At 42.6% G+C, this 27,490-nt stretch overlaps 1 protein-coding gene across 2 annotated transcripts in view; it reads right to left on the bottom strand.

The window, feature by feature from the left end:
* The window catches only part of Rxfp1 (relaxin family peptide receptor 1), an 83,037-nt gene that overhangs the window by 38,275 nt on the left and 17,272 nt on the right, over positions 1 to 27,490 (bottom strand). Inside the window, exon 2 of one of the 2 annotated variants that reach the window (XM_041659573.1) lies at positions 16,019 to 16,156. In XM_041659573.1, coding sequence (XP_041515507.1) covers positions 16,019 to 16,156 — 138 coding nt within the window. Of the gene's footprint in view, positions 1 to 16,018; positions 16,157 to 27,490 lie in introns of those variants that run through there. The other variant, XM_041659577.1, reaches the window with a different exon arrangement.

The following is a 27,490-nucleotide window of genomic DNA, read 5'->3' as shown; positions in this document are numbered from 1 at the left end:
AGGGGACAGAATCCCATAAAAAGAATGAGAAAGAATGAGCATAAACTGTACAAAGAGATGACAGAGGACACAAACTCTTGAGTAAATTCCCAGAGAAGGCAAAAGAAGTCAACATAGGGCAGGGAAGTATGAGTTAATCAAGAGACACAAACACTGAAGAAAAACTAAACTGAAATTCTAGAAATGTAAAATTCAAGGAGCCAAGCCAAACAACAACAACAACAACAACAACAACGACAGTACTCAATAAAAGCCTCATCAGAAATGGAGACATGGTTCAGTGGCCGAGAGTGGGTGCCGATCTTCCAGAGAATCTGAGCTTGATTTCTAGTTAAGTGACTTACAACTGTTGGCAAGCCCAGTTCTAGGGGGTCCAATCTTTAGAACATTAAGAAAAGAACAAATATATGAATCATGGACATAGAAGCAGGTTAAGAATTTGTCTTCAAAGAAATAGAAAATAGTTTCAATGAAATCACAGCAGAAAACTCCCCAAATTTAAGGAAAGAATACCTATCCAGATATAGGAGGCATTTAGAACCCCACTGAAACGAGACTAGAAAAGAATTTCCTCATCAAGGACTAAATATCCAAAATAAAGTATGTCGGAACTGGAAAGACAGAAACACAGAGCCAAATATAAAGACAGATCCATCTTAAAAGCAGCAAATTTCTCAAACAAAACAAATCAAGACAAAGCAAAACAAAATAAAACTTTTAAAGTAAGGAGGACCTTGAAGGATGTTATTTCAAACTCTAACTGACAACAGCCAATTCAGAATATTATACCCAGAAAAACTAGCTATTGTAAAGGAATGCAAAAGAAAAAGTTGGCCACTAAGCGAACTGCACAGACAATATTTGAAGAATACTTCAAACTGAATGGGAAGACAAACACATCATCCACAAGGTTACAGCAAAGAATAAACCATGCCAGAATGGTGGTTGAGCAGAAGAAGACTTGGAAAACATCAAACACTGCAAAGTGACAATAAATGGCACATTTCTCAATAATAACTCTGTTATGGTTCATCAACCAATGTAGCAATTCAATCTGTTGAAAGAAAAAAACTCACCAAATTAGGGTCAGGGCAGGGTTTGTCTTTGCATTTCCAGGAAAACAAAAACATCCAACTGAGGAATCTAAAGATCTTTGGACAAATCAAACATTGAGAAAAGAAGGGAAGAACCATCCAGAAAAAAAATACCAAGAAAAGGAGTAATTGGCTTTATGATATAAAATGCTTCTACAAGGTAAAGTTTCATAAACCTTTTTATTTATGAAATGTTGGTTTTTGCTGGATTCTACAGACATGCTAAACAGGTAGTCTTTATGTAGTTCCGACTCAATTAAAAGTTAAAGCTAACTTTGGAGTTGGAGTACCACTCTCTCCTTTTCTAAACCCAAGCATGTTGTTAAAAGAAAATTCAAAGTCTCTGTCTCATATCAGAAGAGCCACCTGGTATGGGACAGAATAAAATAAAAATCTAGGACTATCATTGTCACAAAGCTCATACCCCTTGAATTTATTTTGACTCTTTAAAATTTTTTCTTAGGGTATAAGTACTATCTCGAAATTTAAAATTTCTTTTTAATATTAATGATATCAAAAGTACTAACTAATTCTAGCCTTAGGTTTCATGTAGCTTCCTGCATGTGATTTCAGGCTTAAGTTTAAAGAGCTATTTATTATTAAACCTGGATACCCTGGATATACTTAATAGAAAATGGACCCTTAATTTCCCTAAGATTTACAGCTTATGACATTTAATATGTTTACATTCCTAACAGATCTCTGAAGTCTCCAAAAGGATGATGAACCCCACAACGATGATTCAACTTGGATTTTAATAATACCACTAAGCCGATAATTTTCGCCTAAAGGTTGTCTTTGGACTAGAAACTGTTCAGGACAGTTTCAAGATGGCTGGCTGAGATGGTCTGTCCTCACGCAATTAGGATGAAGGAGTACCCCTGACAGTCTGCAAAGCTTTGGAAAGAAGGAACGGATCTGGCACTCTACAAAGCAAACATCCCGTTGGTGGATGAACAAGGAGGGGTTCATTTGTAAGGTCCGAATTCATGCAAACCAGAGCGTTCTTGGTGTTCACACTCAACGTTTAGCACCCATTCTTGGAAAAGAGTGGAACATCTTTTACTTATAAAGTGATTAAAAAGAGAGAGGCCCTGAAGAGCTCGAGCGAACCTGGGAGTGTGGTGTGGATGAGTTCAGTGGTTTGTCAAAACAGCTACATGGAATGGAGTCTCTTTGAATTTTAAGGGCAATGGTGGTTTGCTGTACAGAATGCTCATGCCTCTGTCTGTGGTCTTAGTCAGTAGAGGCAACCATTTGAAGAAGTCAAAGAGTGTGTCGAAACCCTGGGCATCTTTTAACAAAAATTATGCCCACAAAAAGGAAATACTGCCCCTCACTCCTTATCTAGTAAGCTGTGTTCTGAGAAGAAAATCAAGACGATAATTCAAACGTGCCTTATGTATTACTTTTAGGTAGTTTCTCTTGATATAGGTCTCATTCTGTTGTCTACACTGGCTTCAGATGCCTGGGTTCAAGCTATCCTCTTTGAGACAATAGCTGGGTGCCACTGTGCCTAACCCTGAACATTGTTGGATAAGCACTTCATTTCCAAATACATTGGAAATTAAAATCAGGCTGGTAATTTTAGAAGAGCCAAGGGTTCTTCTTATATTTTTGAGACTACTAAATATAAAACCAATTAGTTTTGAACACCAAATACATGATTATAAGATGTTCTTGATGGTGCAGCTACTTGGGAAGTCAATCTAGAAGGGACAAAGTTTAAGGACTGCTTAGGCTGCAGAGTGAGTTTCTGGACAGTATGGGGTCATATCTCAAGACAAAAGCAAAAAGAAGGCTGAGCCATGGGTCAGTGTGAGTGCTGTCCCATGCCAGTCTCAAGGATCAATTCTCCGCCCCCCCCCCCAAAGACACAAAGACCCAAATCACGACTACATTAATACGAGAGTCATGGCCCATGTCATTTTCCCCCTCTGTTTTTAACTTTAAAAAGATGAATCAATGACTTTAGTGAGGTATTCTGAAATGGGAGCTGATTCCAGCATTGTTCTGCTGGGCACGGTCATCCGCCTGAGAACAACATAAGACGCTTACTTAAAAAGTTAAAGAATATCTAATGTTTTTGAATTTTAAATGCAGGACAAATTAACATTAAAAGAGTCCTTGAATATGCTTCGGGTTTCTAATCCTATTAAAAATACATATCATCACCATCACACCCCAAAATAGGCACCGCTTATCTTGTTCTCAAAGTCAATGCCAAGCCAGTGTCAGAAAAATCTCCCCTGGGTGTTAACAGTTTCTCTTCTCTTAAATATCTTGCGGCCCCTACCCCTTTCCTGCTTTAGACAAGTAAACGTTCACACTTGCATCATCTGAAAAAGATGAGACAGAAATTCAAAGGTTCACAGAAGAGCTAAATTCCTGGAATTTTATTTTCAAATGCTTAAGAGTGACATTTGACAAGAGGTTTGCAAGCCTGTTAAAGAGAACCATTGGGCTTTTCTCCTCACAAACGAGATAAGAGAATTGGGCCGAAAAAGGACAGCTGAGATGTACTTCATTTCTGGCTTAGTTATGGGTCATATTCCCCTCACTGGATTCTGGAGCAGGGCGACCTGGAGTCACGGGGCAATTGTTACAGACAGAGCCTGGCTTGACAATGGAGCAGCCGAGTGGACAAGATTAGAATGGTTAAGGCAGCTGAGCCTCAGGACCATGAAAGTTCTCTAGGGGCAAGGCTAACTCAGGTAATGAAATGTTACCCTCGAGCCCTGGAGGGCTAAGGATGGAGGCAAGAAAGACTGGGTGTGGAGTGTCTGTGACAGGCTGGTGACTACTCAGAGGTGTTTAAGGAAAGGAGCAGAATAATCCATGCGTGTCTCAGCAGATTATGTGGTTTCATAAGAAGACAGAGAGCCAGACCTCTGTCCCTGTGGATCCCGTATAGTGTCCTGTTCACTACAGAGACACATGAGCCCAGCTGTAATCCTAGTAGAAAGGAAATAGATGAGATGTTTAATGGCTTTTCTCTATTGAAAGGATGGAAGCTTGTAATAGCAACAACCTTTGGCCACAGAGGAAGGTTTGCTTAAAGACTGTTACACATTTGGGAATGGGAGCTGACATTTCCAGTTCATGTGCAGTGCAGGGCTTTAACTTCCCAGTTTAAAGGTAATAAAACAGTTCCTGTCTCAAAGACCGTCATGAGGATTAAATGAGGTAAAATACAGAATTAGAATTGTATCTTATATTTAGTAACAACGTACAAACATCAGCTCTTACTTCCATCATCACACTTGATATTTAAAATTTGGAGGTATCTCTAGTTTCTCATACACTACTTTTCTAAGAAGAAAATTTAAAAATACTTTCCTTTAAAAAGAAGTCTAAATGTTAAAAATATCATGCAAGAGGAGGTGCCATCCAATTTAAATTTTATCAACAAGACATTTGTTTGAATGCAAAATCATCTAATAATTAACGGCATGGGCCTTGTTCTTCTACCCAGGAAAAAACAGAATGTGGACGCTTTCATGTTTGGATAACTGTCTCTCAAAGTCCTTAGCCCACGCCATTACTGGGAGATGGTGGAGCTCTTAAGAACTGGGGACCAAGTGGGGGCTTTAGGCTACTTAGAGTGGTCCTTGAAGGGACCCTAGTCCCTTTGGCCTCTGACTGTGAGCAGTTCTCTGCCCATATACCCCAATCATGGCACACTCCCTTGCTGTAGGCTAAAGCCATGGGATAAACTGATCATGAACCAAAGCCTCCTCAACTGTGAACCAAAATAATCGGATTCCTGTTACCAGGTTGATTATCTCAACTGTTAGGGTGAGGAGAAGCTGGTCCACAAGCCAAACAGTTGGGATGGTATTTTACTAAACCTGTTAGCAGGAGACTAACGTCATCTTTGTGCACTTTTGTTTTCCATATATATGGAATGCATATCTTACAGCATACTTATTTACAGTGAGGATGAAATGAAAGGCAACATATGAGGGACTTATATTGTGACTGCACACATGAATACTCAAACACAGAAGACAATCTGGTTATAACTCCTGTTAGATAAAACCAACTACTGTCAAGAAGAAGGTAAGAAAAACATAAGAAAGCTATGAAAAAAAAAGGGCTCTCCAGTGCCTTGGGATTTTTCCAAATAAAGCACAGCATTAACAATTGATGTCTAGAGGGAGGGGCAAAGGAGAAGCAGTTAAGGTAAAATCTGGAAAGCTCAAGCTGAGGTCTGAGTGTTGACTATCTCCCAAAGGTCCATGTTTTAAAGGCTTGGTTTTAAAAGTGATGGTAATGGGATTTTTATGTGTGTAGACTAGTTGGAAGTCTACAGATCCTCAGACACGTAGCCAGAAAGAGGACTGTTATCCCTTCCTATTTTTGTTTTCCTTCCTAGACATGAAGTACATGGCTCTACTGTGCCATGTGCCTCTGCCATGGCAAGGCCCATCAATCATGTACCAGAACCCATGGGCTGAAATGGCCCAACGGGTCTGTGAGCCAATTGTGAGCCGCAATGAACCTCTCGTCTTTGTAGATTTCTTCATTGATTTTCTTAAAAATTTGTTACAGGGACAGGAAGTGAATGCACAGCTGCGATATAAATTCTGTAAGCGATCGTTCTTATCTTTGCGGGGAAGCACAGTGCAGTTTTCAGTGCAGTCAAAGCTGCCTTCCGTTTATTGCTAACTGCTTGCGAGGAGGAAGGCAAGGGCGTGCTAGTACAGCTGAATTCATGAAGACCTCATATACTCCACACTAATTTTTGTTTGCCTGTGCCCAGGAATGCTATGCCACTAACCTTCCTGGCTGAGGACAGCTGGCTCTCCACAGCCCAGACAGTTCTCAGAGGGAACAAAGAACACAGCTGGGAGAAAGGCTCATGACCATCTAATAATGAGCAATGCATTTAGCCCAATTACACATGAAATCATCAGTCTGAAGCCAAAGGAGTTCATCTATTTGGCCCATAGACCCAGGAGACAACTTCTTCTTCCTGAAGCATCCAAAACCAGCTACAGGGGGAGGAGAGGCAGCCAATGACCACTACAGCGTGGAGCCCTTTGAAGTTATTCAGGCTTGGCCTGTTCAGTTTGCTTTTCCTCTCCTACGGAGCTCACAAAAAAGACTCTGGTCAAAGACCTTCCCTTCCTCCTGTCTGTCCCTTCAACACATTAATGTCTTTCTGGGTGCTCTGTATGGAGAGCTCTGTCTCCTGCCACTGTGACTCTTCTCCATTCCCCTCCTGTGCCTCCCTTGTGACTATGGATGACTGATCATCACATAAAAGAACAAGGAGTATCCACCAAAAAAGATGTTTTTCGAGGACAGCTATCTGAGAAGAGAACCCTATCCTTGAGTGTCTATGCCGCACGCAGTAAGGTGCGAAGACGCCGCATTGGAAATGCTGTCTGTGATGTACCCAACTCCAGATTGCTTTCATCTGGATTGGGGATCAGGTCTACAGAGGGGCTACCCTTTTCTGTTTCTCATCCCCTGCCTTGACTGCTCTAACAAATTACCGCCATCTGGTGACTTGAAACAATAGAAATGGATTCTCTCATGGTTTTGGAGGCTAGAGTCTGAACTCAAGGTGTCAGCAGAGCTACATACAAGGCTCCAGATCTTTTCTTGACTGTCTGGGCTGTTGCTTGCTTCTGGTGTGCCAGCAGAAGTCTAGCCCTTGCCTCTGCCTGCCTACGAACACTACATCTCTGCAACTGTTTTCCCTTTCTTGCAAGGACACTGTCATTGGCTTTGGGGTCTATCCTAACGATTCTGTCAGAACATGGTCTTAACCCTCGTCTTGGCAGAGACTTTGCTTCTAAATAAGGTCACATTCATAGGTTCCAGGAGGGCACAAAGCTTTCTGGACATTTTGTCTCTACTGTACAGCATTCCAAATGTCATAGAAGGCGTTTCAAGCCATTTCTTCTATGGCTTACAGAAAGGCTAGTGTGGAAACTGTCAAAAATGTCTTCATTCCTTTTCTGTGCATGGCGCTGTAGAGGTGTAGAGGAGGCGAGAGATGTTCAAAGAGCAAGTCTAGTAAGGACAGGCATGATGACTTGGTCTTTAGAAGTCTTGAACTCCATAATAGGGCAAGCAGTATAGCTTCAAATGAGGTGGTGTAGCTGACGTGAGAGGGGTCACTCTGTGTACTGGCTCTAATTAAAAAAAACATGAAGAGAAGTTGGAAATGCAGAGCTCTCTCAAGTGGAAATCTAGGTGTGGTGAATTGATCTGATAGTCACACACACACACACACACACACACACACACACAAACGCACCTTGGCTATGGAAGGTAAATGACCCCAAGGCCTTGCACATGCTAGGCAAACGCTCTACCACTGAGTTCCAACCCCGGTCCTCACCCAAGAATTGGATGAGACTTTAACTTTACACTTTCACGACCGAGTTGGCATTCAGTTCGAAATGAGCACATGTGATTTCTAAGTGAGAACTGTCAGCATTTTGTAATCAGATTCCCTTGCTGTTTACCCGGGCACAAAAAAGGAAAGGTTGTTTTTTTTTCTCTCTCTCTGCTTGGCAACGGACACACCAAATTTCTTTCCACTCTGATGACTTCAGAGTGTTGTTTGCTTTGTGCTCAGACTGCATTCGCGAAAAGTCTCAGGAGAGATGAAAACTGTATTAGTGACACATGGTAAAAAATACAGAAATTATATGTTAAATACTACAACTTGGAGAAATTCACTTTTCTATCTAAGTAAATTACATATGTGGCCTCTATATTACTCTTTAGAAAGAAAAGGATTCCCATATATTCAATTGAAAGTTTCTAAGTAATTTTTTTCTTGCATTATGCCCATGGACATATTCAATGATTTAATATGTTTTAATGATTTTGTTTTAGGTACTTTATTCCTCATACTTGGTTATTGTGTTAATTTCTTTCTGTTTGTATGAACTACCACAAAAATAGCTTAAAGAATTAAGGGTTTACTTTGTCTCACAGTTCAAGGGTGTAACTCATCATGGCACAGAAGGCAGGGCAGAAGCTTCAGGCAGCTGGCTGCCTTAGAGTCAGAAAGCGTACAGAGATGAATGCTGTGACTTACATTTTTATGGTTATTCTCTTGCTTACGCTAGTCCCTTTTTAGGGTTTGCTGAATATGGCGGTATATGCTCAGTTTGCTTTCTCCATTTTATTCAGTTTGGGACCCCAGCCCATGGAATGGTATCCACACTGGCAGGGTGGGCCTTCCTACTACAATGAACTCAGTCTGGAAACTACCTCACAGACAAACCTAGAGACGACTTTCCTCCTTTGTAATTCTAGGTCCTAAATTGATAATCTGTGTTAACCATCACGAGTCTACTTCTTCTAAGCCCGGCATACAAATGTATCACCCTGAAGCCACATCTTCCACTGTTTGTACTCATAGGTTCACAACCATCTAATAATGAAACCTGCATTTAGCCCAACTACAAAAGGTCCCCAGACAGGGCAGGGAACCCTGACTGCTCTTTGGACTGGAGAGGGAGGGGGAGGGGAGTGGGACATGGGGAGTGGGGGGAGGGGGAGGGAAAAGGGAGGTGGGGAGGAGGTGGAAATTAAAAAAAAAAAAGGTCCCCAGAGTCTTGAACAGTTTCAACACTGTTTAAAAGTCCTAAACCCAAGTCTCAGCTGAGACTCAAGACGGTTTTTTAACTGTGCTTTTTTAGGAAATAATAATAAAATCTCATGCACTTTTAATATACAATGGCACAGACTAAATATGCCTATTTCAGCAGAGAAGAGAGGGGGCAGAGCAAGGGAAGAACAATCCAAAGGAGATGAATACCCAGGAAGGAAATCACTGTTTGGCCACTCGGACTTTTGAAGGAATCATCTAGACTCCAAAGCGGTTTATTAGCGCTGTGTCTCCAGCTCTGCCTCCTGCAGCATGCAGTCTCTTTCTTGGGCGGCCTCTGTTCTGTCTCTGCAGCATTCCTTAGTGGAAACCACATGGTCCTTGCATCCCCAACATCCCGAAGTTTCCACTGCAATGTAGATTCTACCCCTTCAGCTTCATGCAATTGCTTTTTAGAATCTCCTTTTATAGGGACTCCAACCCTAGCACAAGATAGATGTTCGACCTGCTTTTAAAAACCTTCCTGCAAGCCTGCATGACTCCCTCACCCTCGAAACTTTCATGCCTATAAAACCAGTACCATACAGATGCTGCTGCTGAGTTCCGTTGCCAGCTCCTCTCCTCTCCTCTCCTCTGGTTCTCTTGGACCATGGTTGCAGCCGCTGATGTGTCCTGCTCAACCTTGAGCAACTCTTTTTTAGGTTATTGCTTTTGAAAAAGAAAATAAGTATTCCTATCTTAGGCTCTCACCTCCCAAATTAATTGGTGTTTTGCAGGCTGGAGGCTTCATTGGCTGGCTCTTGCTTAGGGCGCCTTTCTTATGGTCCCATCGCGGAACATGATGTTCATCTTTTCCGGTGCTAATCTTTTGACATATCATAGCTACTTTTGCTACACGGTCTTTGTCCACAACCTCAAACCCCGCTCCTTGGGCGATTCAGAGTTTCCACCTCCCTCTCCTTGCTTTCACCTTAGATCTGGGTAAGAGAGCGAGCAGCCGTCATGTCAGGGCCTGAATGCTGTGCTGCTTTGGAATTTCCATTGCACAACAACAACAACAAGAAAAATCCATTTCTTTGGATTTCAGCAACACTCACTCCCACGTTTAATCACCTGACTCTACAGAGGATGGGTGATTCTGCTTTCCTTCCGGAGTGTTCCAGATGATTCTGGCACAGACAGACAGCAACAGTACATCCCGGGACATCGTGGAGGTTTGATCAGAGTGAAGATCAGGACACAGGCAGAATGAACTCAGAATCTCTCCCCAAATGACTTCTGGCCTCGTTCTTTCTGAAAACTCAGGAGCTGGGCCTCGACTGTTCACCTGTCCCTTGGCCTTTTGGTCTCCTAAACTCTCATCGGAATGGCCTATTCATCTCTGCTCACAGTGTTCTAGGATTTCCTTGGCCTGTACCTGCAAACTGTTCCACATTCCTCTCACAGACCAGTTTTTAAAGCCAATAAACCACGTGTTCATGTTTATCACAACAAAGATGCTACTTCCTGGCACCTGTTTTCTGTATTAGTTGCTTAAAAAAATAGTGTGTGTGTGTGTGTATGTGTGTGTCTGTCCACCCAGAGGGTGAGTCAGATTTCCCAAAGCTGGAGTAACAAGCAGTTGACAGCCCCCTGATGTAGGTACCAGGATCAAACCGTGGTCCTCCGGAAGAGCAGCAACTGCTTTTAATTGCTAAGCCATCTCTCCAACTTTTGAATCAGTTACCTTTAATGTTCATTGCTATGACAAAATATCTAACAAAAGTGATTTAAACTGGGCAGTGGTGGCGCACGCCTTTAATCCCAGCACTTGGGGTGGGGGGGCAGAGGCAGGCGGATCTCTGTGAGTTTGAAGCCAGCCTGATCTACAAGAGCTAGTTCTAGGACAGGTTCCAAAGCTGCAGAGTCCTGTCTCATAAAAGAAAGGAAAAGAAAGATTATAGATCACACAGGCCTCCAACTTGCAAAGAACCGGCTCCCTCTGTCTCCTGAATTGTTGGAATCTTAAGTTTTACTTTGAATTTTTTTTCTGATTAATGAAAAATGTCCTCTTCCACTAAAAATGGACATTTGATTTGACAATATACTTTTAATCACAAATGATCATGAATTCATTCCATCTATATAAGCTAAAACACTTTATTTTGCATAGTTGGAAATATATCTAATACTGCTTCATCAGATACTCATGAAGTTTATATATTCTGAAAAGACTGCATTTCTGGTTTAATTTAATTAGCATTAGCAAGAATTTAAATATGAATGTCTTAAAAGTGAGCAGCCTTGGGAGCATAAATTATCCAGATACCATAAAGGGAAGAAATAAAAAGCCACAGCTGGCCAGGGAAATCAGAACAACAAGAGGCAAAAGCAACACAAGCTCCTAGTTGTAATCACCTGACTCTACAGATGGTGGTGGAATTCTGCAGGCTCTCCTGAGCGTGCCAGCCCACTCTGGCAAGGACAGACAGCAGTAGTACATACTTGGACATCTGAGAGGTTTGATCAGAGGGAACATTTAACATGTTATAGGGTAGGATTCTCATGCATAAACTTGGGGTGGGGTCACAAAGGCATCTTATCTCTCTTCTGCTAAACACCTCTTATATAGCATCTCATTTAATCCTCAAGCTCCCCCCCCCCCCCCCCCCCCCCCGTCTGTGTCTCTGTCCCTCTGTTTCTCTCTCTCTGTGTAGAATGTGTGTGCTGCTCTTGGAAGGAGTCATATTCTCTGGAGCTAGAGTTAGAGATGGTTCTTCGGCAGCTGAGTATCCTCTGCAGCAGTAGCAAGCGCTCTTGACGGCTGAGCTCTGTCTCCAGCCTTCACTGAATCCTTTTACCGACCCATAGTGATAGGCACTTTTTCTAGAAAAGAGAAGAGTCATTCACCACCCTTCAGGCCAGGACTGAAGTAGAAATTTTGGAGGCTGAGCCAGCTGTATTGAATGCCTTATTGTCTGTGTTTGCGCCGCTGACTGGGGAGTCTTGAGGAATGCACCAGACTAAAGATTATTATCACAAGAATGGCTACTTATTGTTATTTTTATTATTTAATATGGTCTCTTTAAGACTGCCACTAAAGCTACCGTTTCCTTTTATGCCGAAGACCTGCTTTTACTGGTGAACTTGAGACAGTTACCCGGCTTCTGCCTCCTGGAACCCATTCTGCCTGACGGGACGCCACCTGGGACTGTGTCCAAATACCAAGCAGGTGCAGAGGGAAGTGGCTGGCAGCGTTCAGATCAGGGTTGTATTTGCATTGCAATTTTCGGTTATTTTAGCAAATGCTTTTCCTTGAAATGTTTGCGGACCTCTCACTCAAAGGTAAGCGAAGCTTTCACTGCTGAGTTAAGTGTCTGCACTTGGTTTACCCCCTGTGGCGAGAGAGCGTTCCTAACGGAGAAGCTGTGAAAATACAACCAGGGGAAGGTGTTAAACCAAACAAAAACAAAACAAAGCCAAGCAAAACAAACCATAAAAGCCTGAGGCTGGAGGGTGTGGCTCAGTGAGGGACGGCTTTCCTAAACAACAGCTTCAGTTCTGTCTGCTTGGCTTGGGGAATCAAACACAGGGATGCTGGTGGTCAAAGAGAAAGTGTATCTTGTAGTTCTGCACCTTAGCCCAGGTGAGAAGCTGAGCCAGAGGAGGCTCAGGCAGTGAAATTGAAGACGTTGTTAGCACTTTACGGTTCTTGGCTATTGCCCTGGGATTCCCACACGCAGGAGTTGGGTGAAAATGGTTGTCACACCCTATTACAAAGATGATTTGAGTTTGTTTGTGATTATAAGATTCATTTACAGGAAATGACCTGTTTCTCAAGGCCCAAGCGCTGGCTCTATGATATAAGCTGGGCGAAGCTTACTCAGAGTGGAGTTTTTTAAGCCTTGTCTCCTTTCGGTTCTGTTTGTAAAGGAAGTTTCAGTCATTAGGGCGGTGTTTTGCAAATCTGGAATGCCCAGAGTAGGCAGCAAGACCTCCTGCAGGCTTATCATTTATACAGTGCATCCAGCCTTAGCATTGTACGTATGTTTTCGCCTTCCAAAAATAGCCTCATGTTTTCCCACAAGTGAGAATATTACTAGCTTGTATATTGATTAACAGATTTGTTTTGCGGTGAACCAGCTTCAGGCATTCAAGTGGTTTTGATAAATTTGTACTTTAAAGTTTCAGAAACTTGAACAAAAATACCCTCTGCAAGCTAGCTATTTTTCTAAATATCCAATGTGGCCAACAGCCTCACTTACTGCCCTCGTAAGGCCATAGGATGGGTTTTGTTGGAACAAGTCAGCCTCATGCGAATACTTCTGTTTTCAGGATTCTCCCATTTCCTCCCTAGCTGGACTAAGTATAACAGCAGTCTCTAACATGCTGTGAGTCCCCGTCATATGCCTGGCACTATCCTAATTCTTTATACTTAATCTTTCCAAAGTCTCAGTGTAGGTACCATCATCAAACCTTTTTACAAAATGAGCAGACCAAGGCACACAGTGGTCAAGAGGTGTTCTTGAAAGTTTGCGTAATTGGTGAGTGAACACTGTTCCTAGGTTCAGTTTTCAGAGACCCTGTTCTCAATTTTGATACCATTGTGCCTCAAAGACATGAGCTCTGCAGGTTTCTTGGTTTAAAAATACTTGACTCTACCGAATAACTACTTATCTGAAATACTGAGGGTAACACTATTCCCTATGAAACAAGCGGAGCTGTGCAGCATAGCCAAAACAATCTTGTACAATAAAGGAACTTCTGGAGGCATCACAGTCCCCAACTTCAAACTCTACTACAGAGCTACAGTACTGAAAACAGCCTGGTATTGGCTTAAAAACAGACAGGAGGACCAATGGAACTGAATCAAAGACCTGGATATTAATCCACACATCTTTGAACACCTGATTTTTTGACAGAGAAGCAAAAAGTATAAAATGGAAAAAAGAAAGCATATTTAAGAAATGGTGCTGGCATAACTGGATATCAATATGTAGAAGAATGCAAATATATTCATGTCTATCACCATGTACAAAACTCAAGTCCAAATGGATCAAAGACCTCAACATAAAACCAACCACACTGAACTTCATAGAAGAGAAAGTGGGAAGTACACTTGAAAGCACTGGCACAGGAGACTTCCTAAATAGAACTCCAGCAGCACTGAGACAATCAATTAACAAATGGGACCCTCTGAAACTGAGAAACTTCTGTAAAGCAAAAGACACGGTCAATAAGACAAAATGGCAGCCTACAGAATGGTATAAGATCTTCACCAACCCACATCAAACAGAGGGCTGATCTCTAAAATATACAAAGAACTCAAGAAATTGGTCATCAAAAGAACAAATAATCCAATAAACAATGGAGTACAGACCTAAAAAAAGAACTCTCAACAGAGGAATCTAAAATGACTGAGAGACACTTAAGGAAATGTTCAACATCCTTAGCCATCAGAGAAATGAAAATCAAAGCAACTCTTGAGATTTCATTTTATACTCTTAAGAATGTCCAAGATCAAAAACACTGATGACAACTTATGCTGGAGAGGATATGGGGTAAAGGGAACACTCCTGCATTGCTGGTGGGAGTGCAAGCTGGTACAGCTGCTTTGAATGTCAGTGTGGTGATTTCTCAGAAAATTAGGAAACAACCTTCCTCAAGACCCAGCAATACCACTTTTTGGTATATGCCCAAAGGATGCTCAATCATATCACAAGAACATGTGCTTAACTATGTTCATAGCAACATTGTTTGTCATAGCCAAAACCTGGAAACAACCTAAATGTCCCTCTATTGAAGAATGGATAAGGAAAATGTGGTACATTAACAGAATGGAGTACTACACAGCAGAAAAAAATAATGACATCTTGAAATTTGTGGGCAAATGGGGGATCTAGAAAACATCATATTGAGTGAGGTAACCCAGACCCAGAAAGACAAATATCATATGTACTCACTCATAAGTAGCTTTTAGACATAAAACAAAGAAAAATCAGCCTACAATTATAATTCCTAGACAATAATGAGGACCCTAATAGAGATAGACACACATGGATCTAATCTACATGGGAAATAGAAAAAGACAAGATCTTCTGAGTAAATTGGGAGCATGGCAACCATGGGAGAGGAGTAAAGGGAGGGGAGAGGACGAGGGGGGATGGGGGGGAAATACATAGCTCTATAAGAACAAATTAAAAAAACCCAGCTGGAACTGGATGTGACAGTTCATCACTATATTAACAGTAATAGGGACGCAGAGGGCTCTAGTAGGCCCAAACATGGCAAACATGGCTCTGTCAGGCCTTGCCCTTCTCCACGCCTTCTGTCTTGCTAAACTATTAGATTATGTTCCTAAAGCTAGCCTCCTAAGTCTATTCCCTTATTTAGCCACTTCCTTCTCCTGAGGCTGACTACCAAGGTTGAGCTATCAAAGTATTGAAGTCCAGTAATAGAAAGTCCCCTTTTGGCTACCCTAATTAATAATGCCCGATCAAAACAAATCAACTCATCCTAACACAGGGTTTCTCCTTTTCCCTTTATAAATTGTCAATTACTATGGTCTACATCTGCCTCCTCTCTATCTAGAGGCAGACCTTTGTCTCTCCATGGGGTGGGAAGTCCTTCTGTATATGTGTTGCTTCTATTGGTTAATGAATAAAGCTGCTTTGGCCTATGGCAGAACAGAGTAGAGTAAGGCAGGAATTCCAAGCAGATAGAGGAGGAAAGAAGGCGGAGTCAGGGAGGTGCCATGCAGCTGCCAAAGGAGAAATACGCCTACCCATAGGTCACAGTCTTGTGGTAAAATATAAAATAATAGGAATGGGTTAATTTAAGATGTGTTAGTTGATAAGATGCCTAAACTAAGCCAGGTGGTGGTGATGCACACTTTTAATCCCAGCAGTTGGGAGGCAGAGGCAGGCAGATCTCTGTGAGTTTGAATCCAGCCTGATCTACAAGAGCTAGTTTCAGGACAGGCTCCAAAGCTAGAGAGAAACCCTATCTGAAGAAGAAGAAGAGGAGGAGGAGGAGGAGGAGGAGGAGGAGGAGGAGGAGGAGGAGGAGGCGACACCTAAGCTAATAAACCAAGCAGTGTTTAAATTAATATAGTTTCTGTGTGTGTTTATTTCAGGTATGAATGGATGAATGGCCAGGAATGAACAAGCAGCCTCCTACTATACCTCCAGGACAAATAAATCTCCTTTGTGCTGAGAACTTGGTCTTGGGGTGTCTTGTGCTGATTCTGGCCCTTTCCCAAAGTAGATACGGAAGCCAATCAAGCCCCTGCCCACACACACTCAGTTCTCTTCCAGGTTGGCATGGCCAGGCCTTGCTGGCTGTGACCCGGCTCCTCACTCACCGCAGTTATCCTCGTCTGCTCGGTTCCCACAGTCGTCCACACCATTGCAGTGAAGCAGCTGGGGCAAGCATTTGGTGATGTTCCCACAGGGGAAGGAACCAAGGGGACAGCTGACATCCTGTGCACTCCCAGGAGTGACTGGGGAAGAGGGAGAGAGATGCGATATTTGGAGACAGTTAATACACACATAGCACTAAAGGTGGTCCCCTCATAGTTCCCACACGTTTGTTCCCTGGACCAGTTAGAGCAGGAACCTGGCATTACCATCTGTTGTGGCTGTGGCCGCTTTCTGGAGTCTCTGCCTCACTAGAATGCTCATACTGGCTTCTGTTCCTAGGATTCTCTTGCCAATCTCTCTTTCTTTATCTACTGCCCCCACAACTCTATGAGTGCCAAAGTGGTGGGGATTGAACCTATGACCTCAAAGAGTTGGGCACAGTAATTATCCCTGCCAGACCTCAACCTAAAATAAAGGCAGCTCACAAAAGGACAATACATCTTGGTTCCCAAATTCTCTTACATGCTTGTACCACGAAATTAGTCTATTTCCATAACATTATGATATTATGATATAGTTATAATATAATTAATATTATAATAGATTGATGTTAATTTACAATTTTAAATTCTCCAACTGACAGAACACCTGCAAATACGGGCTAAGAATCTTTTCATCTCCCTGAAATGTCCGAGAGTAAAGTGCTCCCCTGCTATTACCCCCAGACACTTTGCTATATATTCCCTACAAGTAAAGGCCTTCTCCACAACAGGACACAACCACCAGAATCAGATGAACACTGAGAAGCCATTGGCACGGGACTCTCAGGTTCCATTCAAGCTGGGGCTCCCAAATATCCTGTAAGTGAATGGGACAAGTTTAGACTTAGCCCCGAGATGATTTCTTATGTCTTTACTTTTATCTGGAGCCACCTTTGGTTCTTTTAAAAATCGTTATTATTGTGCATATGTGCAGAATGTGGGGATGAGCGGGCAAGGGTACCAGGGCACATGTGTGAAGGCTGGAAGATAGCTCCGAGGACCAGGAATTGAACCCATGACGAATGATTAGCCAGCTGATCCATCTTACTGGTCTTTGTACCCCTATCCCCAAATTTCTTCATCTTTGGTGGTGGGAACCTCAAGCTGACGTTGATCCTCTCAAGCCTCAACAGAACCCACTGGTCTCTGAGGACTTCCATGCTTTCGGGCACTGAATGATTTTTCCAGAATCATCTATTTTGCCTGTTGTGGCTTTCAAATCCACCATTTCTCTGAGTTCTGGCTCCTCGGGAGTTGAATCATATTTAGAAGCCAAGGTAAGGACTCAGTACACAAGGCTACTGGGCTGTTGTTTCCCCGGTGTCCTCAGTGGATGGACTGGGACTGTGCAGTTGTTCAGACCTGTGCATGTAGACATTTACATTTACTTTCCAGTCCATCTCTCGATGCTGAACCCTGAGTCCCTCCTCCCACGCAGTACCACAGGACTAAAGCTGTTTTTTTTTCTCTCATTAAGTTTCTCTCCCTGCTTTTCTAAGAGTGAGGAATCTGCTTTCTGTTGCTTCAACATAATTAGGCTGACAACTATAGCCCCTACTGTGGATTGCTTTCCCTGCAGAGACTTTCTAGCATGCTCCACCACCTGCCACTCCTTACACCCCCAACACAGAATACCTTCCTGTGGGCTCCCAAATGCCTTCAGGGCACAATTGCTCAGAACAAACAGCCAGGAGGCAGAGCGCTGGGAAAGTTCTGGAGACACTGAAGGCGACCTGTAAAGACGTGGGAAGAATGTCTTCCTTCGATTATGGCATCAGTTCCTTACAGCAGAAGGAAGACATCGTGTTGTTGTGGGACTGGCAAATATGAGACGTGATAATGAACCTCTCTGGAAAGTCACCCAAAGGTTTGCAAAGAAACATCCCTAGGAAAGCATACCAGCCTGCCTGTCACCTGACTATCCAGATGTCCCATGATGTTTGGCTTTGTCCCAGCACAGCCATGGGACTGGAACAAAAGTGAAAGACTTTGAAACTGGAAAAACGCACAAGATCACGGAAGGGAGTTATCTTGACCTCACAGCTTCTTTGTTTTGTTTGTTTGTTTGATTTTTGTTTTTTTCAGCTCTAGCATATAAAAATGCAAATAGCCATTGTCCCTAGAAATACAGATTTTTCTGTGGTAGAGGCAAGATGGTGATATATATTAATTATTGTTCCATGGTATTAGTTGATTTTGTATGCTTTTGTTCCATTGTTACTGTTGGCTAAACACACACATACAATATCTCTTGAATTACCACTGGTTTTCTCATTAGTAAATGATTACTAGTCTTTGAGACACTTTGATTCTCTATCTGTATGACTCATAACTCTTAATCTCTTCTTCCCCCAATTCTTGTTAAATTATCCTGTAACAGGTGTGGGGATTTACTTGGTGTTCCAGAGTTGGTATTTTGGACTAAAGACATTTGGACCTCAACAGATGGAGAAAAGTGCCTTCTCAGAACTCATTTGTCTGACTAACAGCAGAAACGTCTGGGGAATAAAGCTGGCATTGACTCCCTCTTTGGGCCAGTCTAGTTAGTCCCCGGAGTGAGGCCAAGGGTAACCTCTAATGAATCTCTTTCCTGAGGGTATGAAAATGAGGATGGCCCCCATAGCTAATATATTCGAATGTTTAGTCACCAGGGAGTGGGAATTTTGGGGAGAATCAGGAGGTTTGCACTTGTTGGAGGAGGTGTGTCATTGGATGTGGGCTTTGGGGTTTCAAAAGAGAGGCCCAAGGTCTCTCTCTTTGCCTGCTGCCTGTGGATCAGGCTGTAAAGCTCTCAGCTACTGTACCAACAGCGTGCCTGTCTGCTCCCCACTGTAATGATAATGAACTGATCTTCTAAAACTATAAGCAAGCCCCAGTTAAATGCCTTATTTTGTGAGAGTTGCCTTGGTCATGGTGTCTCTTCCCAGCACTAGAGCAGTGACAAAGACAGCCCCAAAGGATGGATAGAAACCCACATCAGATGTACAGGGACAGAGGTGACACAGACTTTCTTATCTGCTGTTTGTTCTCTTAAATATCTTTTTGGGCGAGTGAGCTGGCTTAGTGGTAAAGGTGCTTGCCACTAAGCCTGATGACCTAGCTTCCATCCTGGGACTTACTCTTGCAAGTTATTCTCTGACTTCCACATGTGTGTTGTGGCACGAGCATGCGCACGTGCACACACACACACACACACACACTCCTTTCTACTTGTTTGTCCGAGATGAAGCTTTGACTGACTTGTACAATTCTCCCCTTGAATATTATATATATATATATATATATATATATATAATGTATTTTCTTAAAAATTTATTTATATGAATATGTGGGTGCTGAGGAGGACAACAAAGGATGTTAGACACCCTGAAGCTGAAGTTCAGGCAGTTGTGAGCTATTCAGTCATAGAACAGGAAATAAATTTGAGTGCCCTGGAAAAAAGGTGTGATTTCTTAACTTCTGAACCATCTCTCCAACCCCAGATTTCTCTCTCTCTCTCTCTCTCTCTCTCTCTCTCTTCCTCTTTCCCTCCCTCCCTTCATTTCTTTTTTCCCTTTTTGAGACATATCCTCTTATATTGCCAAAGCTGGTTTTGAACTCATATCCCCTAACCCTAGATTCCCAAGTAACTGTGGTTACAAGTAAGCAGCACTGTGTCTGGCTCTACATGTGCACTTTAATCAGAAAAAAATGGAATGAAATATATAAGCAGCATTAAAATGCTGAAGAAAACTTGACATTTGCTATATTTAAAATTCATTTTATTGGATTTTTTAAAGAATTTTAAGCAAACATTTGAACCATATAAAATAAAATTAGTTCACGTCTAAGATTTTCTTCAAATAATAGTTCAATATGTTTGTGAAGGGTTTTGTAAGAAGCTCAGCTCACTCAACTTAAGCCGAACTTGGTGAGTTAGAAAGCGAGGATGATTTCCCATCTTGAAAGATTATGAATAGAATAGTAAGATCTGAAACAAGAAATCAAAGGTTTCATGATTGTGCACATAGTAAGCTCAGATCACTGTTACACGCAAGTGTGGTGGGCACTGTTGGCTTGTTGATTACCTGGCTATCCCAGCAACCCTGCCCGCTCACTGCCTCCCCATGAAGGCGCTGGAAAGAACAACTTTCCTAGCTCTCTTGCCTTCAGTTGGCTACAACACACTCTTCTGGCGATGGAGACCACATCCTGGCGATGGAGACCAGAAAGTCCTGGAGGAGCTCGCGTTCCTGAAACTAACAAATGCCTTCCATGCTCCAGCCTCCAACATGAGATGGCATGTAGACCCTCAGCAATCTCCTCGCAGCTGTGATTAGCAAGTACCGACACACGAAAGGAGCTCCCTGATGCTGAGTCACACATGCTGACCTTGGAATCACTAGCCCACCAGGTTCTTTTCAGTGAGAAGAATAAACCTCTGTTACTTTAGACTTGGAGGGTCATATTTTTTCTTCTAATAACTGAATTTCCAATATACTGGGTGTGGTGGCACATGCCTTTAATCCCAGCACTGGGGAGGTAGAGGCAGGAGGATCTCTGAGGGTTCTAGGTCAGTCTGGTCTACATAGTGGGTTCCAGGACAGTCAGAACTACATAGTGAGACTCTTTCCCAAACAAAATCAAACCAACCAACCAAACAAGAAAGAAACACTAGTGTCCCCCCCCCTCCCCCCAGTTTCCTTTTAAAGATGAGAAATTTCAGATCAGGTTGACAAACTATTTGAAAGGATGACAGACTCGCCAGAGAGATGGATGGAGGGTACATTAGTAGCATAGGTTGCTGTGTTGGGAGGATTATCGCCAGAGAGATGGATGGAGGGTACATTAGTAGCATAGGTTGCTGTGTTGGGAGGATTGTGGTGGCCTGATCACAGTGACTGAGATTAGAGACCTTCCTGCGCTATCACATCTTCTCTGGTGTTTAGCTGGATGGAAGCAAAGAGCTTTGGCATGGGGACATTGTGCCAGAGGCGAGTAGTTGTGTTCTGTGTGACAGTCTGGTCCCAGTGGCCCTGCAGCCTTGAGTTCACATTCTCCACATAAGCAGGGGAGGAGCAGCCAGAGCCGAGCCTGGGTCCTTCTGTTTCCTGAAAATACTATGCCAGAGTCCCTAGGCTGTGGAGGAGATCTTGACTTTCCCCTTGGGAGAAAGGGCCCACTAAACATTAGAATACCCTGCAAGCTTTATACCTTAGTTTTCTTTGAATGAATAGTCACAGTTCTGAGGTTCTTTTGGCCTGATGGTAAATTTCATTTGTCATTTAATTTTTATGTATTAAGCTTACACGGATTCAATAACCAATCTAGTACACCCCTCTCAGTTAGTTATGCTCCTCTACAGAACTCTGAATAATATGTGTCCCAGGTAGCTCAAACTACAGGTAGCAGCAACTACATCTGGCTGGAAAAATATTTGATTGCCAGCATGTAGAGGGTGTTACTGACATCTAGTGAGTAGAGGCTAGGGATGTTGATAAATATGCCACATGCACAGGGCAGTTTCTCTGCCCTAAAATCTCAGAAGAGTTTAGGCTGAGAGATGCAGAGCTATGTGTGGACGTAGGGTAAAAAGAGCCAGTGAAAGAACACCCTGCCCCTGAGACTAGAGTCAGGGAAACACACCCTTCGCCTAACTGACTCAGGAATTGAAATCCAGCTAATCCCTGAGCACAAAATCCAACCTTAATCTGTGAGCTTGTCTCAAGCTCAGGAATTGAGAACCCTATCAACCCCACTCTGAAAACTGTCACCCTGGAAAGCTCCAGCCCTAAGAAATCCTACATAAGCCCTGTACCTGTTCGGTTTGGGGCTGCCTTTTTACACCATGGTAGAGGCAGCCACTCACCTAGACTCCTCCCTCCCAATAAATCTCTAGAGTGAGGTTGATTGTAGCGACTTTCTTTGGCGGAAGTGAAGCAGAGCTGCTACATTTCCCCCAGGAAACTTCCTTAGCAGAGCAGAGCAGAGCAGAGCTGTAATGGCTCTTGCCAGGGTGGAGTCAGAACAGAACTCTAACATTTTGGCTGGGAAACTTTCCCTTACTGGAAGCAAGTTGTTACACTCTGGGGAAGATGAGCAGAGCTGTGTAACCCTTCTCTGGAGCAGAGCCGAGCCAAATTGTAACAACTTCCCTGGGAAAATCCTCCCCTGCTGGGTCAACATTGTTACACTTGCATTAACAATCCTTTCCGGGAGCAAGGACTGTAACACTTGGCTGGGGAGACTGTCCCCTAGAGCAGAGCTTTAACACCGCCAGGGTATTCCTCAGCTTCTGACGACCAGGATATCTTTCCCTTCAGAGCTGTAACACTTCCAGGTATTCCTCAGCTTCTGATGACCAGGATACGCTATACTTTTTTCCTTCATAACTGCAACACTTACAACGGAGTAGCTGGATTTCCATAATTGTCACGAAATATGTGAAAAACACACCCTAAAACAAGGAAAGATTTATTTGGCTCAGAGTTTTTGTGGTGTTAGTCTATGACCAATGGCCTGTTGCATAGGGCAATACATCACAGTGAAATCTACATCAGAGGAAGGTGACTGGCCTTTATGCCAGCCAGTCAGCGAAGAAGAAGAAGGAAGGGCTGGGGTTTTGACATCCTCTTCAAATGCACATCCCCAGTGACACACATCCTTCCAAAAGGTCCTACCTCTTAAAGATCCCTGTGCCTCTTATTAGTGTCACTGTCTGGGGACTAAGCTTAAAATATACCTCTATGAGACAGTCTTCCAAACCACAGAAATGCATAATAGAAACATCCACAGACTGCTCATTGTGGAGCAGACAGTTCACTATTTTTACGATTCCTTATCTTAATCCTTATTGTTGAGATTTTATAATTGAGAATTATATCCCAAGAGAATTAAGAAGTAGCAGGACACTAGCAAGTAGGGGATGAGTGCAGCTGTTCTACTATTTTGGAAACAGTGACGGTTTTTGTTTTGAATTAGAGTCTTGGGAAAAAGACTACAGTTTGTGCCACTATTACCAGTGGGGAATATCCATGTTAGTGATAACCGTGAGGATTACTGGACAATGGGCTGAGTTAGCAAGAACATTTCAGAAGTTTTTGACAATTCAAGTCTATTCTGCTCAAGGTAGGGAGCACAGGCAGAGGACATTTTCTGGAAGGGTGTGTTAGCACCACAAATCCATGTTAACATAAACAGATACAGCAGTAAACCAAGAGAGCATGTTAGACTTTGTGTGAGATTTGAGATGTGTCTACTGAACACTCACGAAACGTCTTGATGTAGTAAATCTGTGCTGAGTGACTCAATGTCTGACTGAAATAGTCAAGACTTTTGAATCTGGCTTTTGTTAATTTGTAGCAATTGAATTTTATACCTAACCAGTGTTAAAGCATGATTCCACTTTGGGAGGCATGTTGGACTCAGAAGAACTGAGACCCTAAAGTGATGTCAGAAGCAGACTCAGAAGCACAGGTTCTGACTTACTCTTGCCTTCCTGCCTCTCCACTTTCATTCTGCCTCCACTTCACTGGTGAAGCCATAGAAGCTGGAATTCTTCTTTCCCATGGTAGGTCATAGAAACTGGAACTTTCTCAAAAGTTAGCAATAAAATCTAAAAATACTGCCCTGACCTTTCCTTGGTTTTCTGTGTAAGTACTAGCTATAAAGAGCTTCTGCGACCTGCCCTTGCCTCACTCTATGTCAGAGATCTTCTGTGGCATGCCTACTTGAGAGAAAGAAAAACTTAGCAGAGAGGCTAGGAAGAGTTCAAACACACAGATCTTCTTGATCTCTGCCCCCCTCATAAAAGACCCTTTTTGTGCAATCACATTTCACATAGCTGTCTATAGGTCATTGAACCTATAGACAAGGACAAAAATACAGACCAATTGCCTTTATGAACAAGATGCAAAAATTCTCAATAAAATACTTGGAAGCCAAATCCAAGAACACATCGAAAAAGATTATCCTCTATGGTCAAGTAAGTTTGGTCCCAGAGAGGGAGAGATGGTTCAACATATGTATATTGATAAATGCAATCCACAACATAAGCAAACTGAAAGACAAAAACCACATGATCATCTCAGACACAGAAAAGACCTTTGACAAATCCAACATGCTTTCATGACAAGGGTCCTGGAGAGCATAAGGATACAAGGGACGTACATCAACATAATAACAGCAATTTCCAGCAAGCCCACAGCCCACATCAACCCAAATGGAAAGATCCAAAGCAGTTCCTGTAAAACCAGAAACAAGACAAGACTGTCTCCTCTCCCCATGCTCATTCAGTATAGCACTTGAAATCTTCACCAGAGCAATAAAACAACTGAAGGAGATCAAGAGGATACAAAGAGGAAAGCAAGGAGTCAAGATGTCTTTATTTGCAGATGATAGAATTGTGTATATAAATGACCCTAAAGACTCCACCAGGAAACTCCTACAAAGGATAAACACTTCCAGAAAAGTTGCAGGTTACAAACTTGACTCACAAAAACCAGTAACCCTTCTTTATGAACTGAAATGAAATAAGAAAGAAACCAGGGAAACAATAACTTTCACAGTAGCCTCAAAAACGTCTTGGGATAACCGACTTAAGAATTGGAGAAAGAAATAAGATACCAATAGATAGAAAAATCTTCCATGCTTTCAGTGCAAAAATTCAACCTACCAAAAGCAATCTACATATCCATCACAATCCCCACCAACATCCCAATGCAACTCTTCACAGGGAATTGAAAGGACAATTGCCAGCTCCATGTGGAAACACACACAAACACACACAATGCACACACACACACACACAGAGCAGGAGATACACACACACATACACGCACACAGCACATACGGAACAAGATATATATATATATATATATATATATACACACATGTGCGCAGCTCATGGCTGCGTTCAGTTCACAGTACCCACATGGCAGCTCACAGCTGACTGTAAATCCAGCTCCATGGGAGCCAACACCCTCTCACAGACATACACGCAGATAAAAAGACCAATGCACATTAAATAAAATAAATAAAAAACCCAAATAACCCAATTTAAAAACGGGGTATAATTAAATATAGAATTACTATAAGATGAAGCACAAGTAAGACATATTCAACTTCCTTGGTCATCAGGGAAATGCAGATCAAGATTGCTTGCAGCTTTTGTCTTACACCAATCATAATGACCAAGATCAATTAAACGAATGACAGCTTATGCTGGTGATGATGGTAAGCCAAACACTCAGCCATTGTTGTTGAGAGTCTAAACTAGTACAGCCACTATGGACATCAGTACGGTGGCTCATCAGTGAGCTGGGAGTAAATCTACCTCAAGATCCGTGGATACCCTTCTTGTGCATATACCTGGAGAACTCAATACCCCAGAGACACCTGCTCAACCATCTTCATAGCTGCTCTTTCCATAAGGGCCAGGAGTTGAAAATGGCCTAGATGTCCACGAATAAATGAGTGGAAAAAGAAAATGTAGTATTTTCACAATGGAACATTACTGTTTTAAAAAATAATGAAATCATGAAATGCTCAGATAAATGGATGGAGCTAGGAAAAAAACATCATCATCTTGAGTGAGGTAACGCTGACCTCAAAACACAAATCTTAAATGAGGATTTTAGCTTTCAAGCCTTTGAAAAGCAAACCATAATCTATCAGACCACAGGGATCAGGTATAAAGTAAGTGGTGAGGGGAGCATCTTCCAAGGAAGGGGAATAAATATATAGTAAGGAATGACAAGAGAGAGACTGGAACAGGATGATTAAATGGGGAGGGTCAAGGGAGGGAACATGGGGACAGCTGATACTAAGATGTAACACTAATATTTGAGAGGTCATATGGAAGCCTACTACTGTAGAAGCTGCTATGTGTGTGTGTGTGTGTGTGTATATATATATATATATATATGAAATTGGGGCGATAGTGCCCCAACTAGACATTTCTCACTACCAAGTGAAACTTCAAGTGCCAAGAAAGGGTTAAATCTGATTGTATTGTTGGTCAAAGAGGCCCTATGGAAATACCCAAATAGCCCAATACCAAATATCTATGTGCCAAGGCTGTTGGTTGGTCTCCACAAATTGATGGAAAGTCCTAACTGCTGAAGATAAGACTTAGACATCTCAGTCAACATGGAGAAGTCAAGTGGGTGCCTAACCAGAGCCTTCATCCCCACTGACGAGTGTTTATGGTATTGTAAGGTTATCACACACACACATGAATCCACAGAGACTGTGACAGTGTGCATGAGACCTTCACAGGTTCAAGTCAGACAGAGTTCTAGCACTGAAGGGGAAGAGGAGACAAGTCCCCATTTCTATCCCTGAAGCTGCCTCCAGTTGACATCATCTTTCTATGGAAAAATTAGTTTTCTTCAATGGAGTCTCACTGGGTACATAAACCACCTGTAAGGGTAGGCCCCATGTTCAACAGTGCGTGGTCAACAAAAAACCAACTCAGTGTTATTTTTGTTTCATATTGCTTTGTTTTGCTATTTAAAAAATCTACCTAGTCTTCTGCTTGTGTACTCTAATTTCCGATCTTCTGCTTCTGTGTGTATGCAGGTATGTGTCATGCCACTCCCTCTGTGTTTCTTGTACTTTCTCTTTTTCTCTCTTTCTTCTTTTTGCCCGTTTGTTTTCTAAGGAGAGAGATCAAGGAGGTGGATGGGTAGAGAGGTGGGGAGGATCTGGAAGGAGATGGGGGAGAGGAAACAGTAATCAGAATATATTGTATGAATTTTCAATTAAAGGAAAAAAAACAAAAGAAATAGTTTCTTTTTTTTTTGCAGGGTGAGGTTGAATGTTTATTCCGGGGGTTATGGAGGAGGAAGGTTGAAGGGGGGGACAGAGAGAGAGGGAGAGAGAGAGAGAGAGAGAGAGAGAGAAGAGGAGAAAGAGACAGAGAAGGGGGGAAGAGAGAAGTGGGGAGAGAGGCAGAAGCAAAGCTGCCTCTCCGAGAGGAAGATGGAAAAGAGCAAGAAATAGTTTCTTGATTCTCCTTCCCATGTAACTTAGATCCTCATTTCTTATATCTCCTCTGTAGCAAAATGTATGCCAGAGCTCCACACGGGCCTCTGACAGACGCTCGTTGGCTTGACTTGCGAAGTTTCCCTAATTCCCCAAATGGAATATTTATCTTGTTGAGCAGTGCGGTGATGTCTTCAGGGCCACTTGATTTTCACTCTGTTCTTTGGAGTCCTGTCAACGTTGGTTAGCTTTTCTCTGCTGTGCTTCCCCAGCCACTCACTTGCGGCATTAACCTGTCTGCCTCTGTGCAGTCCCGTCTACAGTTCTGAGCTCAGTAGCTGAGCTGAAGCTCGCCTGGGGCAGCGGAAGACATTCTCATGGCGGTTAGAGTTCTGCATACAGAGCAAACAGAAATGCTCTGGGAGCACAGAATACCTTTGTTGTTGTTCTTGCTTTGTTTTGTTTTTT

Source organism: Microtus oregoni, unplaced genomic scaffold, assembly GCF_018167655.1.
Source record: "Microtus oregoni isolate MIOR12 unplaced genomic scaffold, Mior012 000010F_ref0000083, whole genome shotgun sequence".
NCBI lineage: Eukaryota > Metazoa > Chordata > Mammalia > Rodentia > Cricetidae > Microtus > Microtus oregoni.
Note: the sequence above shows the minus strand (reverse complement) of the source record. Positions and strands in the feature narration are given on the sequence as shown.